We start from the raw sequence: 19,349 nt of genomic DNA on the forward strand, positions 1-19,349 counted from the left end.
ACAAATTAAATGAGAGTTTCCTGAAAGCTGTGCCAGACTTGAAAATTTACTTGAAATTAAAGAATTAAAACCCCTGAGCAGAGCTTGGTTTTAATTTTGCCAACCCTACTAAGTTAAGGAAGTTTCTGAACAATTGTGTTGTGCTTTTCACAGTTAACTTTTAATAGTAGTAAAGAATAGTAACATTTAATCTAAATCATTTTGATTTTGATAAATCTTGTAACAGTGAAAAGAATGAATTTTATGAACAAATTCATAAAATAAAACAAATTTTATTTCATGCTGTATTCAAAAGACATTAGTTTCCACTATCATATTTTGAATCATGAGCCTATATGGATTTGTGTTTTGTAAGCAAAGTCAACATTTGTGACTTTATTCAACCACCTGATGTAATTGTCACACAAAGATGCATTACAGGGATATTTAGAATAGTTTTTTCTCTAGTAATCAGCTAAAAACAAACAGGTAGATAATATCCAAGTTAGATGTTATTTATGAGGATTTAGGCAGTTTATTTGGATTTGTGGTAGGCCTTTTTAGATATCGGATAGGCCTTTTTAGGCCCTTCAGGAAATGTAACACATTTTACATAAGGTGTATGACAGTCATTTACATTTTAATTAAATTTCCTGTTTAATTTTAAGGTATATGCACCATCCCCAAATTCAGATGACTTCAACCGTGAATCTCCTAGTTATCCATCTCCCAAGCCACCAACCAGTATGTTTGCTAGCACTTTCTTTATGCAAGGTAAGTACTGCCAAATAGTTGTCAAGTACTACAACAGTTATGTCTTTTATATTAGCTAATATTTTAAAGTTGTGAGGAAAGAATATCTGTATAGAAGTTCAGACATTTTTTATCTAGATATGTTTGGCTGAAGCAAATTAAAATTTAGTTTTAAAGTTTCCTATTGCTAATCATTGCTGACTGCAATGTAGTTGGATTATTCAGCGAAGCATTGGAGTGCCCATCTAATATTGATTGAATTTATAAAGGACTTCAGTTGAGAAAAGTGAGTAAAGCTGCTCTTTCTCATTTTAGGATTTAAATGTATAAAAGCTATTAACAATTTTAGTTTCTTGTTTAAATTACAGATTCATATCACCCCTAGAATTATCAGTGCAAATGAAAAGTGAATATCATAGAACAGAATAAGACTTTAAGAGAGAAAAAGTGTTGCACTTCCTTTCATTCTTGTCTAGCAAATCATTTTTATTTGGTCTTCTGTGGTTTTGGACTATGGGAGCAATAAATTACTACATAAATGGTTCCTTGACTTTACATTGGTGAGTGAAGTCATTGCTAACACATTTCTTTTGAAGGCTGACTATAATATAGTCATTATCCATTACTTAGGTTCTCTGTAAGAGAAACTTCTTTATTCTAGTTTGAGAATGTTTGGTATAATATACATTGCTCATAGATAAAGAACTTTTTGTATATGGGTATACCATTTAACCAAAAGTTAAATCCAACCTATCACCAGATTTGGAATTTTTATTGTCCTCCCTAATATGAATTTAGGTCTTGTGAGGATTTTTATAATGACCTGCCTACTATAGTTTCGATTACTTTTTCTCCCTCTAACTATAAAGCTTTATTCCTTCATTTAACATAGTAACTATACAGTTCGGAGGGAAGAAAACTAGATGTAAGACTAGGTTGAAAAGGGGAGGAAAAACATATCTGGAGGGTACCCTTTGAATTTTTATAGCATCATCAAAATAAAAGAAAAAATATTGGCTAAGGAAAATTTTATATTTCTCTTTTTGTCTTAGATGGGACCCACAATTCTTCTGACCTTTGGAGTTCATCAAATGGGATGAGCCAGCCTGGTTTTGGTGGAATTCTGGGGACCTCCACTTCCCACATGTCTCAATCCAGTAGTTATGGCAGCCTTCATTCACATGACCGCTTGGTAGGCTGTAACACATGACTAGGATGCAGCAACACTTTGTCCTCACTTGTGTTTCTTTTGGATTTACAAGTGTAAGATTTGATTCTGCCAAAACTTCTGAATTTTGAAATACTTCTAGGCTTACTTCATGCATTTTGAAAAAGTAAATGACAAGAGTAGTGCTCTTCAGCTGCTAATTTATGATGTTCTTTTTAACCTGTTATAGTAGTTGCCCAGTTATATGTGCATATTTTTCAGAAAATGTATTTAATAGATCATGTCTCTTTCCCCCCTTTCTTTAGAGTTATCCTCCACACTCAGTTTCACCAACAGACATAAACACAAGTCTTCCACCAATGTCCAGCTTCCACCGTGCCAGTACCAGCAGTTCACCTTATGTTGCTGCCTCACACACCCCTCCCATCAATGGATCGGATAGCATCCTAGGTGAGCTTTTTTAGGTTGGCAAAACTCCCTAAAACTGAATTTGGCGATTTGTAGTGAATCCCATATTTTTCAATACATATATATATTTTTTTGTTCTTTTCATATTTTTTTCTTCCACCTTTATTGAGATACGTCATTGACATATAGTGCTGTATAAGTTTAAGGTGTACAGTGTAATGATTTGACTTAAATACATCATGAAATGATTATCACGGTAAGTTTAGTGAACATCCATTATCTTATATAGATACAAAATTAAAGCAATAGAAAAAATTATTTTTCTTTGTGATAACCCTTAGGATTTACTCTCTTAACTTTCCTAAATGACATACAGCAGTGTTAGTTATATTTATCATGTACATCCGCAGTACTTAACTTATAACTGGAAATTTGTACCTTTTGACTCAACATATTTTTTAGTATTGAGTTTAAAAATGAAAGAAAGGAAGAAAAGAAACTTTCTGATTTTCATTAATGTACAAACTGGTAAGGAGCCCATCTTTACTTTAGCTTACTAAATACAACACATGCAGAGTATTTGCAGGTTTATTGTGACAGATGTGCAACAACAGAGGAGAACACCATTGAAATAATGGCAGAGTGCTAAAAAAGCATGCCTGCTTGCCTGCTAAACTTCTTGATTTGTTTTCCTCTTTGAAATACTCAGGAACCAGAGGAAATGCTGCTGGAAGCTCACAGACAGGTGATGCACTTGGAAAAGCTTTGGCATCTGTGAGTATTGAATTTACATATTTTGCTGAATGATTTTTACACTGCTGAATGCAGCGATTAGATTTTGTGGGCAGTATGCGTCATAGTTAAAGGGTGTAGTTATAACAGGACCACTTCATTACTCATTTAGAGCTATTTTCGGTTTGTATTGATTTGTACTGCCCTTAAAATAATTGACGAGAACACCTTCCCACCCTATTCCCACAAGAACTGTCCTTCTAATTTCAATTTAAATATCTGTTTTTGTCTTAATGCAACAGATGTAGGGAAAAGAAAAAGAAATTTGGGCATTTTGAAATCTAAAGCACAGATTACTGAGGTTAATAGTTAAATCTGTTTATTAGTTTTAAACATACACTTTGTGAGTTGCCCATTAAAATAAGTCAAGTGGAACCAAGAAACATAACTCAGTTATTCTTCTGATCCAGAGAAGGAAGTGCTTTTATAAGGATTTTTTTCTAACATGGAAGGTATCTTATATATATATTTTTTTTTAAAGGAAAAAATAGGCATCTGCTGCTGATTCATTTAAGACATAGGAGATGAGGAGCCTTTCCAAAAAGGAAAAAAACAGATTCATTGAAGAACCCACGCTAAAATGAGTAAAACTAATTTGAAGGAATCCCATAGTATTTTCCTCAGCAAGTAGTTTACATCACACCAGAATGTTAATGACAAAGCAATGAGTTGCTTTAATAAAGGCAGTGATCGGTTTTAATATATGATCCTTAAAACATTGAAACGAAATCCATTCTTTTGGGAGAACATTTACCAATAGTCCATAAAGATTCCAAATCTAATTATTTAAGAGGCACTTCTGCTTTGCATTTTCTAAAGTTTCTCCTTAGACTTTTTCTTCCTTTCTTTTTTCCTCCTGAGTGATATGCCTCTCAGAATTTTCACAGAGTTGTGTTACTTATGTCTTACTATGAAGTGCAGTTAACTCGGTCAAACACATTTGCTGCTGTTCATCGGGAAAGCAGACCACTTAATGTGTGAGTAGTAGGAAGCAACTGTTGAAATTTAAAGAGATAAACCTCTTTGTGAATGGTTTCTGTAAATAAACCTTACTCTAGAGCAGTACACATTTCTTGAGAAATGAAGCCAAGTCAAATTCATCTACCACATAGTGGTGGCTCACACAAAATAGAGCTCAGTAAATGTTTGTTGAATTCAGTCTTGCATCATATGACAAAAATGATGATGATGATAACAAAACCCACAAAAATATCATCTGTAATTTGTATGCTTACTAGGTGCTAGGCACTATACTAAGTATTTACATGCATTGTTTCATTTAATCCTCAAGAAAGCCCTGTGAGGTTGGCATTATTATTCCCACATTACAGATGAGGAACTAAGGTTTAAAAGGTTAAGTAACTTTGGCTCAGAAAGATTAAGTAACTTGCCCTAGGGATCACCAAGCTAGGAAGGGTAAAGCTTAGATATTAGATTAGATCTGATCTAACTAGCTTCACTTCCAGAAAGACCACTGGTACAGTGACTGTTATTTTACCAGGTGTTGATGAGGATTAAAGGGAATGGTCTCACTTATTCTGGACTTATTCCACATGATGAAAACTACCTTCTTTGGAAGAAAATTATTCTGTAATATTAAATGAGTGCCTCCCAGGTATTTGATTGACTTGCCAATTCCTTCTCCTGATTCTATAAGAATCCAGTAGCAGATATTTCACAGGTAGAAAGACAAATAACATTTGAACTTTCGATACTAAGCAACTTAAAAAAGTATAACCTGCATTTCAGGGGCTTTTTTCTCAAAAGTTTTTGTTTATTTTATTCAAGGAAAACTTCCATAAAGGATCCTTGGCAGACAGGCAGGAATTGGTGATGTTCTCAGTGGTCCTCCAAGCTCCTTTTCAGTTACCGTTCAAGTCCTTGACTATTCTCCCATATTACGACCAACATACTAGCTAAACCAATTGGCATTTGGAAAAGAAAATCTAAATTCAGTGTGAGTGGAAGCTAGGGGAGAATGTTTAATCTAGTTAGTGGGTGGGCTTTGGTTGTCATGGAAACTCAGCTCTGTCATCCTGTGTTGTTACTAGGCAGGAGCAGCCAGGTCATTCCATAAATCATTTCTGTCATAGCTGACGGTGATGCATTCCATCTGCTCCATCACTGCGTGCCATAGTCTGCACACTTCAGATCCCTTCCTTCAATCCATCTCCTGCCCCACTCTGCACCAGACACCTCCCCCAAACACATTCTTTCTCTAACTTCCATTACAAACTCACATTCACTTTAGTGCTCTTAGAATGTCCTGAAAAACAGACAAAAAAATACATTGGGGATAGGAGGGATTAGAAGAGATGAGGAGAAGGAATTTTATGAGGATTACATTTGAGAGTCTGACATGCATCTCAGAATTTGATGTTAGGTATTACAGATCTTTGGAAATGGTGACCATAAGTATTTGAAATTTTAAGTTCTATAGAATGTGACGTTTTAAATACAGCATCTAGGTTTAGATGGAGAAATGCCATGCTGTTGTCATTAGAAGTTATTTCTAATAGCTCCCCAAATGTCTGATATATGTCTTAGATGGTCTTTCATGTGTGAAACAGAGGTTACAACCTTTGTTCTTCAGTTTATGTATTAAAAAGCACACAGAATACTGGGTGATTAAACATGTAAGGCCAGATAATACATTCGCAAAGGTTCCTTTATTTTAGGTTTAAGCCTGGATAATTGTGGTCTTAATCTCAGGATAGCTAGAAAGAGAATTGTACATGAAAGTATTTACACAGAGTTCCCAAAGCCCTATGGATTATGCATTAGTTTAGATAATAAACTGGGGTAGATAGAGGGAAAGGAGAGTCTGGATATTCGTGCCATTTCTGTGTTTCCCTGAACGTCTGCCAAACAATAACCCTTTAAGATTGTGCCCATGGAGAGTTATATAGAGAAGAAACATCTGGTTTATTTCAGTGCCTAATACCATATCAAAACACTTGGTCTTTAATTTAGAGGAGATCAAACAAGAAGACTGTTGAACTTTGTTGATTATATCAGACTTCTTTGTGATAATTTATGTCAGAGCAAAGGAAAGGGAGAGTATGTGTATGTGTGTGTATTGTGTATATGTATGTGTGTGTATGTTTTAATCTAGATAGTTAAATGGTCAGTAGTCTCTAACAAAAGAAAAGAAAATTCAGGGAAGTTGATGTTTAAAAGTAATTCATGAAATAAGTTTCTTTGTTCCTTAGACTCAATAACATTAGCATAATAAAGATTAACTGAAATGTGCACTGTAGTGTTTAAAAAATTGGGCTCGCAGTTCCAAGGTTGGGCTTGGGAGCACTCCATTGTTTCTTTTTTGTCTGAAGCCCTTTTCATTAGCTTCTGGCTTATTGGCACCCTGCTGATTGGAATAGACCATGACTGATAGGAGGAGGAGCCTCATTTGTTGCAGTAAAATGAGGCATATTACCGTTTAAGCCTGGCAGAAGGTATGGGGAGTTATTCATCATTGGTCACTTAACAGTATGAGGACCATGGACTGCATGCAGAATGAATTCTTACTTTGTGTTTATGCTCTAGATTCTAAATCACTCCCATCCCCATTTTTTAAGTAACTGATTTTTTTTCCTTCTCTTTTTTTTCTTTGAAACATCTATGTTAGGAGTTCTTTAAGGTCAGAAAGTACAAAAAGTAATGTATTCCTGATTTAGAATGCTCTTTGTCAAGTAAAACCTTATGTTTAGAATTTCTTAAAGTAGCACAACAGTTTCTGTAGAATAAGTATAGTTTGTGTGTCATTTAGTAATAGAATAAATACGCAGAAGTGAAGTTTAATGACATGATTCTGTGATCTAAAAGGCTTTATTATTCTGCTCTTTTAATGTTGTTGCTCCCTTCCCACATACATGTTCTTTTTATGAAAGTAAAAGGGACAAGAAAAAGTCCTGTAATTTGCCAGGCTATCTGTCAGTTCAGGAAAAGTATTAGTAACAATTCTGTCTGTCATCACTTTAATTTAGGGCAAAATAGAACCAGGAAATGTGATGAGTGAGTGGAGAAAATGCCTTTTATTGTACAAATGGAGAAGGTGCTTTTGATAAAAACACCAGAAATTATATGTTGATATGCTTTTGGTACTGCTTCTCCTGTTTTCACAGTGATTTTTAGGATCCCACACCCATTTTATATATAACATCATTTTGCTTAGTCATTGCAAGGTAGTCATTACAGAATACTCTAAAGTATAAATTTCCTTCTTTGAGATAAAGAAGTTGTCACCAGTCCTTCACGTGCTTAGGGATTATTTAGCTGTAATGGCAGAGTTATCAGGGAAAATAAGGGTTGATAGTCTGCTTATATCCTCAGAAGCCCATACCTGCCTGACGATGTGGTATGGACAGCTTAGTACATCAACACTAATTCTCAGAAATATTGGAACATTACCATATTGTTGTTCTCAAAGCTTATACCATAAAACTGATTTGTAAATGAATTCATCTTTATAATAGTATCTTTTTCTCCCCTTGGTATTCCTGTTACTGAACCCCACTATATAAATGCTGAGATAAACTGCTATTTACTGAATTCTGCTTTTTGATCAAAAAGTATTGTAGCAAATTTCAAGTGCAATTTAATCGCTCAAGTTTGTTTTTTTTTAAATATCGAGCACCTACTTGTGCAAAACAGTGACAGACAGTGATGGATTCAATGTTGAACAGTATAAGGTCCCTGCTTTCAAAGAGCTTACAGTCAAGGAGAGAAGATAGAAAAATGGTAACATAGAGCATAGTGTGAAGTAAAATACCAAAGAGAAGTAACAGGTTACACTAAGAATATAAGGGAAGTGAAAATGAGTGTAAGTGGGGAGGTTACATTTGAGTTGGGCTTTGATGTGTTACAGAATTCCATCAGGGAGAAGTTAAGAAAGGACCTTTTGCAAGGACAAGCTGTGTTCAGAAAATGAAAAAAATATTTTGTTTGATATAATGCTTTATGTAGGTTATAAGGTAGAAAGATATTTTTGTCACCAGATAATGGAATACATAAAATGTCATTCTGTTTTATTTAGTAGACAACAGGAAGTGCTGTATGGCATTTGTTCAAAACTGGTTGAGGACAATAGCTCAGTCAATTATGTATGGGTTGAAAGGAGTGGGGAGTAACTAAAAATATAAAGACTTAAATAGTCCAGCCATAAGTTCTAGTAAAAGTTTAAGGTAGTGTAATGGCAGTGAGAATGATGTATGCCCATCCCAGAAACATTACAGAGAATTGTGAGCATTGGTGTCTATGGTGGGAAGAGTGGAGGAGCAGGAGAAAGGAAGGGAGAGTGAGAGTGGTTTTGGTGACCCTGAGAATACTGGTGCAAACTGAGATAGAGGAAACAGAACAGTAGAGATGGGAAGGGTGCGAAGCATGAGGCAGTGATGCAAAGTTTGGGTTTGGACATACTGAGCTTGAGATGAAAGAAAGATATGCTCAGATGGAGAAGTCCAGCAACCAGTAGGAGCATAGAGGTGTCAACTTAGGAGTCATTCACATGGATGTCATAGTTGATACTTTATAAAGAATGGTATTATAAAGAGAGGAAACACAGGTAAATAGAAAAGAAAACTGAGACTGGAGCTCTCGGAAAACCTACATTAAGTGAACTGTATAAGAGAGTAAAAGAGGGAAGGAGCCTGGGTAAAAATTGTACATTCAAGGATTTAAAAGGGATACTCAAATGCTAACTTCTTTCAAGGAAGATATCATTCATTCTTTCAGCAAGTATTTATTTACCAGCACTGTTGTAGAATCGGAAGCTACTGCAGATGCTGTGTAAATCACATTGATCTGAATAAGACAAAGTCCTTGCTCTTCTGGAACATACATTTCTTTAGGGAAAAGGGTGAAAGAGACATATGATAAACAAGTAAACAAATTTAGACAATTAGGGATTAATGTAAGCAGTATGAAGAAAACAAAGCAGGAGGTATGATACACAGGGAATGCTGTTTCTCCATTGCTTTCATGAGATTAATTCATACAGTCAAGGAAATTGAAAGTCGGCAAGTTAGTCTAGTTTATGATAATCAAAGTTTTGCATGGAAATGGAACTTCTTTCACTCCTCAGCCACCCACCATCAGTGTTATCAACCCTTCCCTCCCTTACCAGTATTATAGTCAAGACATATTTCATATGTTAGCATCAGTTGTTCATAAAAGTTATAATTATTTGAATCGTAAACATGAGAAATAGTGATTTACAAAAATAAAAGGGTATGTTGAGATATGTTTTTGTTGAAGTTCAGTGATGTTACCTAATTTACTTTTGGTTGAAGTAAATCACTGTATGTATGCAAGCCATTAGGAACCAAAATGTGACCTTTAGCTAATTTTCACAGGTGTGAAAAGTAACAACTTTTAAAGGGTAACAACCCTGACAACTTTAAGACCAACAACATTGATCTTATAGCATACTACTTCCCTATTACTAAGTCTTCCCATAAAGTTTTTTGAAGTCTTCTTGATAACTGTGCTTTTCTAAAATGAGTCTCCAACCTGGGAATTCCCTGGCGGTCCAGTGGTTGGGACTCGGCACTTCCACTGCTGGGGGCCCGGGTTCAGTCCCTGGTCGGAGAACTAAGAGCCCACAAGCTGCCTGGCATGGCAAAAAAAAATTTTTTTAATAAAATGAAATGACTTTCCAACCTGAATATACAACTTTTAGATCTGGCTCTTTGGAAAGAGTTGGTGTTTAAAGGGATTTCCAGTTACAATTTAGTAACATCATACAAATTGGTATAGATATACTCGTTTGTAGTCAGTGCTTACAATTTAATTGGTGCTATCTTTTTTTTTTTAAATGAAAGCTGTTAATGTTTGAAGATTGTGACCTGTGGAATTTTGTTTTACGTGAGCCTGTCCCAGTATCTGACTTTTTCAACGTAGTATACTGTTTTTAAAACCAGTGCTGAGACCCCATATATGCCATAATTTGGGCCTCTTTAAATTTATTAGAGCTCTAAACTTATTCAGAGCAAGATTATTTCTATTGGATGACACTTTGCACCGACAAGTAGTTTTCCTATTTAAAATATTTGACCACAGTTTCTTCAAATAAGTTGATTTGTCTGCCCTAAGTGCTGAGATGTGAAGATGATTTATGATGCCTGTTTTAGCAATGGGATTGTCCTAGAGAGGAGTTCCTAGGAACCGTTGGTGCGTGGATTAGGGAGACTTTTTAAATGTTTATTGGTTAATTATGTAAACTTGGATGAATTTCTGTCACTATTTTTTTTAGCAGTATGAAATAAAGTGTTGCAACAAAACCTTTAGCCAAAATACCAAAATTTATGCATCCAGATATGTTATCCTCTTAGGAGGTAAAGTCCACAGATTATTTTGGGAACATTTTTTTAAGAACTTTCAGGGTTTTTTCACTTTCTTCAAGGGAGACAAAATATCCTTTGAAAGCAAGTTTGATTTTTCTACAACACTCACACATCATTAGCTAAATTTGGCAAAAATGTAGTTAAACAACTTTCTAAAAGAAATAAGGGGTAACTATTTTTAAAAATCACTTTCTTTGACTTTTAAAACTATTTTTAAGGACTATTCTCTTCAAAAGATAACAGTTTCCTAAGATTATTTTTAATGAATAAAATTTATTTAGATGGTATATTCTAGAAAGATTGTTTATCAGACTTGTTGACTTTATAGTCACTTCTCTTTTTTTATCACTTCTCTTTTTTGTTCTATCAATTAGAAATTTAAATTACTTTCAACTAGGATAATAAAGAAATAGGTATGATCTATTTATTCCTCTCATATTAGAATATATATGATACTTTTTTTTTTTTTTTGCGGTATGCGGGTCTCTCACTGTTGTGGCCTCTCACGTTGCGGAGCACAGGCTCCGGACGCGCAGGCTCAGCGGCCATGGCTCACGGGCCCAGCCGCTCCGCGGCATGTGGGATCTTCCTGGACCGGGGCACGAACCCGTGTCCCCTGCATCGGCAGGCGGACTCTCAACCACTGCGCCAACGAGGAAGCCCCCTATATGATACTTTTTAATCCGAGTTTTAAACTGGGGCTTCTATAGCCTTTATGTAATGGAATAGTTCTAAAATTGATTAAACAGTTTTTCACCCTGAGCCTTAAGGGTGGCAGCTTAGATTATAAAAATAACTCCATGCAAATGGATTTATATTTTTGCTTTTGTCACATTGATATGTGTATATCTTTTGTTTTCTGGTTAGATTTATTCTCCTGACCATACCAGCAGTAGTTTTCCATCAAATCCATCAACACCAGTTGGATCACCCTCACCTCTCACAGGTAGGCTTTTGTTTTATCTAACTACTTGATAACATGCATGGGGCTACTTGGAAATATTTGAAGTTTATTTTTCAATAAAATATAGTAAAAACTCCCACCAAAAAAATCATTTCTGTCCTGAGAAAACATGTAAACAGAGCCTTCTCCTGAGTTCATTTTGGAGAATATTGAAGTATTTGCTGTTTGAATTATTTGTTCATATCTTCTCTGATTCTTAAAATAATTTGTGATAATTTCTAAGAACAATTATTATAACAGGATAAAAAATAAGGCTAAGCAATTGGGATGAAGGTAAAATATAGAGAAGGAGATGAATCAAAAATTTTGATAAGCTAACATAGAAAATAAAATAACCTATTTAGAAGTACATATAACTTCTTTCTTCCTTATTCTCTGCATTTTCCACGTACCATGTATAAGACTCAAATGAAAAACTCTGCACTAGTTTGTCTTTATTTTTAAGTCCACTGAGTTATTATTTCATATATATATATTATAAATTCTTGGGGATAATATAGGGGTTTTTTTGCTAAAGAAAAGAACTCTTTGTGAATGTGTATGAATATTGTTAGTGGAGTTAAATAAGTATTCAGATTTGCATTGCTTTTTTCCTGTTTTGTTTTTTTTTTTACAGTAGCTTTAACAAGTTCCAGATACTGTCCTACAGTATAAATTTGTTGAGATACAACTGTTATTATTGTAAATAGGAATTTTTCTATTTATTAGGAATAAATCAAATTACAGGAAGATGCTTGGATCTGATCTGTTAAGCTATAAAACTTGGAATGTGTTTCCTGAGCAGTGTTTGGAGAAAAACCATGCTAAAGAAGAAATGTATTAGTTCTAATGAAAAGACATTAGACAACTGTGTAAAAATTGCCATTTTCCTCCAACAGTTGACCTCAGAAATGATTCTCTATTCCTGATCAAAGTCACTAGTTCAGTCCAGGTGGCATTGTTGTTGTTGCTGTGAAGCCTTTTTGCATTGTTCAGGGTTTCTGAAAATCAAGGCTCTGGTGTATCAGGGCCCTGGCTATCACCTGTGCTCTGTGATTTAGCCTTGTGGCTCTGCTAAGAAGCATTCCAGTTTGGAAATGATGAACTGCTGGCAGCTGCTTTCAGCTATTAGTGGGTTCTGCCACTTTCTCAGACACCATGGCTTCAGCTGTCTAGTAAAAGTTGAACAGCTGTTCCCCTCATAGACAGGACTATGAAAGACCCATTGACTTAAAGTTGTTGTTTAACAGAGGGATGAAATTACAGGAAGAATGATGTAACTTTAACCATACTCGCCCTCTTGGCAAAGTTTTACTAAAATTATCAGTGTCATTTTTGCCACAGCCTGTTTCACTTTCTCATCTCAGGTAGCTATATTGGCCCTTACTGTATATTCCCACTGCCTCTTCTCCTCTGCCCAGCCCAGTAAGATAAAAGCAGGGACATCAGTAAAATGAAGAATCAGAAACTTAGGCGTTTTTCAAAATATAATGGTCCAAAGTAAAATCTCGCATTTCATCCTCCATTTTTTTTTTGAATTTACTTTTTTATTTATTTTTTTAACATCTTTGAGTATAGTTGCTTTACAATGATGTGTTAGTTTCTGCTTTATAACGAAGTGAATCAGCTATACGTATACATATATCCCCATATCCCCTCCCTCTTGCGTCTCCCTCCCACCCTCCCTATCCCACCCCTCTAGGTGGTCACAAAGCACCGAGCTGATCTCCCTGCGCTATGCGGCTGCTTCCCACTAGCTATCAGTTTTACATTTGGTAGTGTATATATGTCATTGCCACTCTCTCACTTTGTCCCAGCTTACCCTTCCCTTCTCCTCCATTTTTATTTGATGTTTAAAGGATGATATCCTCTTTCCACCTTTAATTCAGCTGATTTATGAAAATCTGTGAAATGTTAAATTGTGTAATGAAGGTATTAATAGGCTTCTTTTTTCAATTCAGCAGTCATACTCAAAGAAAAATATTTTTATATGTTCCTGTTGAAATGGCATCAAAGACTGATTTTATACAGGTGCATCTCTGTCTCTCATCTCCTGTATCTAGTGTTTTCTTCTTATAACCACCCCCCCACACACACACACACACACACACACCCCAGACTGGCAGAGCAGACATGGAAAGGGAGGAGGAAAAAGGGAAAGCAATGGGTGATAAAGTATTCACAGTCGAAGGAAAAATGAAAAAGATAGAGCAAACAAGAGCTCCTATATAATATGTACAAATTATTTTGTACCTTGTGTGGCAGGAGCCTATCATCTAGAGTAAAAACTCCTCCCCTCTATGTGCGCTCTACACTTGCCCTCTTCCTTATGCCTGAGCATCAGTCAGATGCAGGACAGACCTTGTAAGAATAGTTGCACAGGTGCAAAGCAACATAGGCAGTTTCTAAGGCATTCATCATTCTTGTTTAAATCCTGCTCATTTTCCTTGGGAACTTTTCAGACTAAGAACATAACGTTCCCGCGTAGAAAATCCTTGCGAGAAAAAAGCGTCTGCGATGATGATATTGTTTTAGTTAGGATACTTTAGGCTGAGAGGAAGAGAAACTCTTGTCTGGACTGGATTAAATAATAAGGGGATTTTGGATATCTTGTATAAAGCCCATAGCAGGGCAAGTTCCTGGACCAGTCAGGGCTCCTGCTCTATTTCTTTGCAATTCTTTCTTAGGCTGGTGGCAAGACAGCAGTTGAAGGTACCACATATGGACATAACCATGTCTCATGTAAGAAAAAGGATCATCTATTATATGTCTTTTAAGAATCTTTTTCCAGAAGCCTCTTCAACAGATTTTCCCTCATGATTCATTGACCAGCACTGGGCTTAACAGAGTTACTCAACAGAAATGGGACCACCATGTTTGTCTTAGTCATTAGGATTTCTCCCAAGAGCTAAGAATAGAATTACTCTTTCTTGGTTCACAGTAGGAAAGGATGGACACCACCCCCCCACCTTCTGAGCAAAATCTGGGCTCTAGCAGCAAGGTAGACGTATGGCTGTGTCTAATACAGTTGTCCTTTGAGAAAAGACATGAGTATTTGAGTTAACAGAATGTGTTTACTCACAACACTGTAAAGCATTTATACTCCAGTAAAGATGTGAAAAAGAAACAAAAAAGAGAATGTGTTTACTAAGGGAACTTGGAAAGCAGACAAAACCACTCTTCGCCTTTCTTTACCTCCTTCTAGAATATCAATGAATAAAAGTTTAATAATTGCAATACTCAATAGCAATCTTCAGAACATCCACAATAAAAATAAAGAGGGAGTGGGGGGAGATAGGGGAGAAAAGATTCCTCAGTTTAGGCTCATTTCATCAATGAGACATTTATTTTTATCATCTGTCAGTATGCCTGGTGTTAAAGCAGTTACCTGACTTCAGCAAGTTTTCAAAGTTGAGAAAATAGAGATAAACACATGAAAATAGAACCGTCAGAATTTAAACTACAGTTCTCCGGATGTACTTCATGAAGAGAGTATAAAGGAGAAAGAACTTTGAGTATAAAAGAAGAGAGTGTGACAAAGATCAAGATTTAAGAAAGTGCATGACCTGTTCATCCAGAGTCATTGAGATGACTGATTATGAACTCTTCACATATTGGAAGCGGAAAGGTTGGCTGGGGCCAGATTGTGGAAAGCAAAGCATTCAATGCTACATTTAGGATTATTCAACCTTTTCCAAGTGTGGAGTATCTCATGAAAGTTTGAGTTTAGGGTGAGATTACAAAGGGAAACAACTAACAAAATAAGAAAATGCATGATAAATAGTCCTAAGAATTTCTCTCAGCCATGCAAAATGATGTTATCTATTCTCTAAATTTATTAACCAGTTTTATTAGGTGGCATATTACTGAATCCCACTCAGAGTGAGAACAGATCAGAAACACTGGGTGAATTTTAGATTTAGTGATAAAGAAAGCCTTTCCAGATTTTCTAGCCAAATAATTCGATTCTCTTATCCTTGTCAGCTAACTTGTTCTCTGGAAATAGTCAATAAATTTTGATATCAAGTATGTTTATTATAATCCTTGAATAACAGCTAGCTTTTGGGGGTGGTCACTAAAAAGCTCAGGGCAATTACAAAAATTGTTAACTATATAAATAGTTGAAAGCTTGCCCTTATCTAACAGAAGGAAGTAGTATAAGCCCAAAACCTCTGTGCATGTCTACCACCAAATAGCAGATGACAGAGAAGGAAGGGGGGAAATAACCTGTTCTCTGGGAAACCCCTTAGGTTTTTAGCCTTTGTACTTTTGTTTTTCCATATTTGTGTAATAATGCTGCAGTTGGTGATTACAAGCTAGAGATAAAGATACCAGTATGATTCTAAATAAATTTGTTTATTTTATTCATGTACTAGTTTTATAAAAAGACAAAGATGCAGATCTGTCTAGTGTCAGAGGTATTCTATAGCATATGGTCTCTGTCTAGAATTTGAATTCCATTCACAACGCCAAAGTTCTCATCCATAGCTAATAAGCCGTCAGTGGGCCAGAATTACAAAAGTCTATGTATCTTTTTTCTTCATTGATTACATGATAGATCTATCATCAGGAAGAAATAATAATGATGTCTCATGGTCAAAAAGACCTTTAGGCTCACAGAGTGAGTGCATTCATATCTTTTACCTCATTTGCTTCATAAAGGCAGATTAAAAACAAAAACAGGGCTTCCCTGGTGGCGCAGTGGTTGCGCGTCCGCCTGCCGATGCAGGGGAACTGGGTTCGCGCCCCGGTTCGGGTGGATCCCACATGCCGTGGAGCGGCTGGGCCCGTGAGCCATGGCCGCTGAGCCTGCGCGTCCGGAGCCTGTGCTCCGCAACGGGAGAGGCCGCAGCAGAGGGAGTCCCGCATACCACAAAAAAAAAAAAAAAAAAGAAGAAGAGCACCACCAAACCAAAATACTAATCCAGCAATGATATCAAGTGTTAAAAACTATATTAAAAAAAAAAAAAAAAAACTGTGAGTGCCTATTTTATAGTCAGGACTCAAGATTAATTGATAGTACAGATCAGCCAGAAGGCAGGTCTGCAGATTCCCAGTATCCACTAAACTTCCATGCCCTTTTTTGAGCTTTACCAGCCATAGTATTAACTTCTGTTGAGCTAACTCAGTCTGTCTGTCTATCCAGCCATCCCCTTTGTGACCAATAGCATGAATTTTTGAAATGACTAAGTGGGGTTTAAGATGCTCAGTCCATGAAATACAAAGTGGCATTAGTATGAAGTTAAAACAGATAACAGTGATTTAACCATGTCAGTGTTCTATTTTAATCAAGTACGTCACAGTGGGGCAGCCCAGTCTATAATAAAAACAAAATAGGTTTGAGTTACATATATTTTTCCAGTTTAATAAAGTATATTTTGAAGATAGACCTTAGCATAGTTACTTCATGTCACTATCAAAAAAATAATGGATACAGGTGATTTCTTACTTGAGTAACTGTGCACACATCTCATTCCTCAACACTAAGCTAGTGAAGAACCACAAAAATTGCCTTTTTGCAAAGCAGATGTGTGCTAACAGTTCTGAGGTGTTTAAATATAAAACTTGTATTAATAATCCACACAAATTAAGTAATGTAATAATCAGGCTCTGTCACAGGCTGATCACCCAAGGATGTTGGGGGAAATGGAGCAAAATGATTGAAAATAAAATATTGTAAACATTGGGAAACTTTTAAAAATAATTTCGGGTCTTTTTCAAAATAGATCATGATTAACCTCTTATCCACATAAAAATTCACAATTCTGCATCAGTTTTGGAAAGCACTGATGCCCTGAAATCAATGGTAAAGTGTTAGCTAGTTGTTTTTATACGAATTCTTCATGTAGTCAGTTACTGGATTTTTCTGGTTGATAAATTCTACTTGCTAATTACAAAATTAGCCCACAAGGCTTCTGTTTCAGTGGGCAATTTTAGATTGTCCATAATTTATGTAGTTATGATTACATTTGTATGTCTAGCAGGAAGCCTTTAATGGTACTCAGAATAATTTGTAGTTTGCTTACAAGTAAAAAAAAATTGTTAGCTGATGAAGTATATAACATATTTTTCTTACAATTTTAGTATTTAAAATTGTTTTGTATAATCACAACAGTATTCATGTAACTATGAAATATTATCAGGTTATTAAGAATCTATGTATCCAACTTAACAAAATGTAAATGATTAATAGGAATACAATTACTAGGTTACTCAGCTAAAGTGAACTATAATAGCTCCAATTTACCATAAGTTTTTAGTTTCCTAAATATGGCAAAGTAACCTGCAACAACAAGCTCTGGTGGAACGTAGTTTAAAATTTCATTTAGCAATAAACAAGACAAATTAAGTAAACATTCTCCAACTTCAGCTTTCTAATATATTGATAATTCAGTTTGTCACTGAAGATTTGTTAAGAACAAAACCATATATTTAATTGAACGGTCTTCATTATTTTCTATACATAACTTACTTTCAAATGCACAGTCATGAAATAGTAAAGATTTTCAATCATTTGTTGTCTTTTTCTTTTTAAAGCTATTTTGGTTATTTTAAGCTTTTTTTTTTTTAATATTATTTATTTTATTTATTTATTTTGGCTGTGCCAGGTCTTAGTTGTGGCATGTAGGATCTTTAGTTGCGGCATGTGGACTCTTAGTTTAGGCACGTGAACTCTTAGTTGCAGCATGCATGTGGGATCTAGTTCCCCGACCAGTTGAACCCGGGCCCCCTGCATTGGGAGCGTGGAGTCTTACCCACTGGACCACTAGGGAAGTCCCTAAAGCTATTTTAAAACACTGCATTCTCCCCAATACATGAATGAATTAATCCTTTTATTTTTTTCTTCTGTTTTTTTTTTCCTTTTTATTCTTTCTGTTCTGAACTTGTATCCTTGCTTTTTCTGTCTCCTTTTTTTTATTATATTGCCACTTTTCTAAAGTTGAAGAGTAAACAACATTTAACAAAATTTTCATGATGATATTTTCCAAATTAAATAATATGTTTTGGTGTAAATTATGTTGGTAAAATTTTTAGCAGATAATCCTAAATGTGTTTGCAATCATTTGAAATTGGTACATTTGTGCATTACTGGAGACACAAATTAACATGACCCTTTATTTTTTTATTTATTTATTTTTTTTTGCGGTACGCGGGTCTCTCACTGCTGTGGCCTCTCCCGTTGCGGAGCGCAGGCTCCGGGCGCGCAGGCTCAGCGGCCATGGCTCACGGGCCCAGCCGCTCCGCGGCATGTGGGATCTTCCTGGACCGGGGCACGAACCCGTGTCCCCTGCATCGGCAGGCGGGCTCTCAACCACTGCACCACCGGGGAAGCCCAACATGACCCTTTAGAAAGCAGTTTTGGCCTTACGAATTAAGAATCATAAATATGTTCATACCTTTTATCTTAGAAATGCTATTTATCCTTAGACATATTCCCCAAAAGAAAAAACACAGTATTACCATTCATAATAGAGTGATATTCAATTACTATTCATAATAGCCAAATGAAAGCAACCAAAATGTCTAGCAGTGAGGTGTAACGGTGGTTAAGCAAATTATGATGTAGAGAATCAGGTGAATATTAATGTAAGTCATTAATAGCATGATCATAAAGACTAAAAATATGGGGGAGGGACAGAATTTTAAATTATGTGTATTTTAAGTACATTTTTCTCAAGATATGTGCGCATTTGGACAGAGTGTGAAGAACATGCAAACATAAATATAGTTATGTTTTAAAGTATAGTGTTTTTTCTCAACTCCCTACACAGTTTTATTAATAATGAAAAAAAATTTTAACGTGTTGGGCTTATCAGTAGCCAGTAACATGCTGAAGACTGAACAAAAATTTTCACATAAATTTATGTACACTTACAATATATCTTTACCCTTTCCTTCAGAACATTATCAAGATCACTGAGTTAACCAAGGTGTATGGGTGCTTTTGGGTTTTGTTTTAACA

General features: G+C 35.6%; 1 protein-coding gene across 13 annotated transcripts in view; it reads left to right on the plus strand.

The window, feature by feature from the left end:
- The window catches only part of TCF12 (transcription factor 12), a 399,044-nt gene that overhangs the window by 338,244 nt on the left and 41,451 nt on the right, over positions 1–19,349 (plus strand). For 11 of the 13 annotated variants that reach the window (XM_055087984.1, XM_028496361.2, XM_055087983.1 and 8 more), the window contains 5 exons: positions 648–753; positions 1,785–1,924; positions 2,206–2,350; positions 3,018–3,082; positions 11,311–11,389. In XM_055087984.1, coding sequence (XP_054943959.1) covers positions 648–753; positions 1,785–1,924; positions 2,206–2,350; positions 3,018–3,082; positions 11,311–11,389 — 535 coding nt within the window. The remainder of the gene's footprint in view (positions 1–647; positions 754–1,784; positions 1,925–2,205; positions 2,351–3,017; positions 3,083–11,310; positions 11,390–19,349) is intronic. The other 2 variants (XM_055087985.1, XM_028496359.2) reach the window with 1 other exon arrangement.

Source organism: Physeter macrocephalus, chromosome 11, assembly GCF_002837175.3.
Source record: "Physeter macrocephalus isolate SW-GA chromosome 11, ASM283717v5, whole genome shotgun sequence".
Classification (NCBI taxonomy): domain Eukaryota; kingdom Metazoa; phylum Chordata; class Mammalia; order Artiodactyla; family Physeteridae; genus Physeter; species Physeter macrocephalus.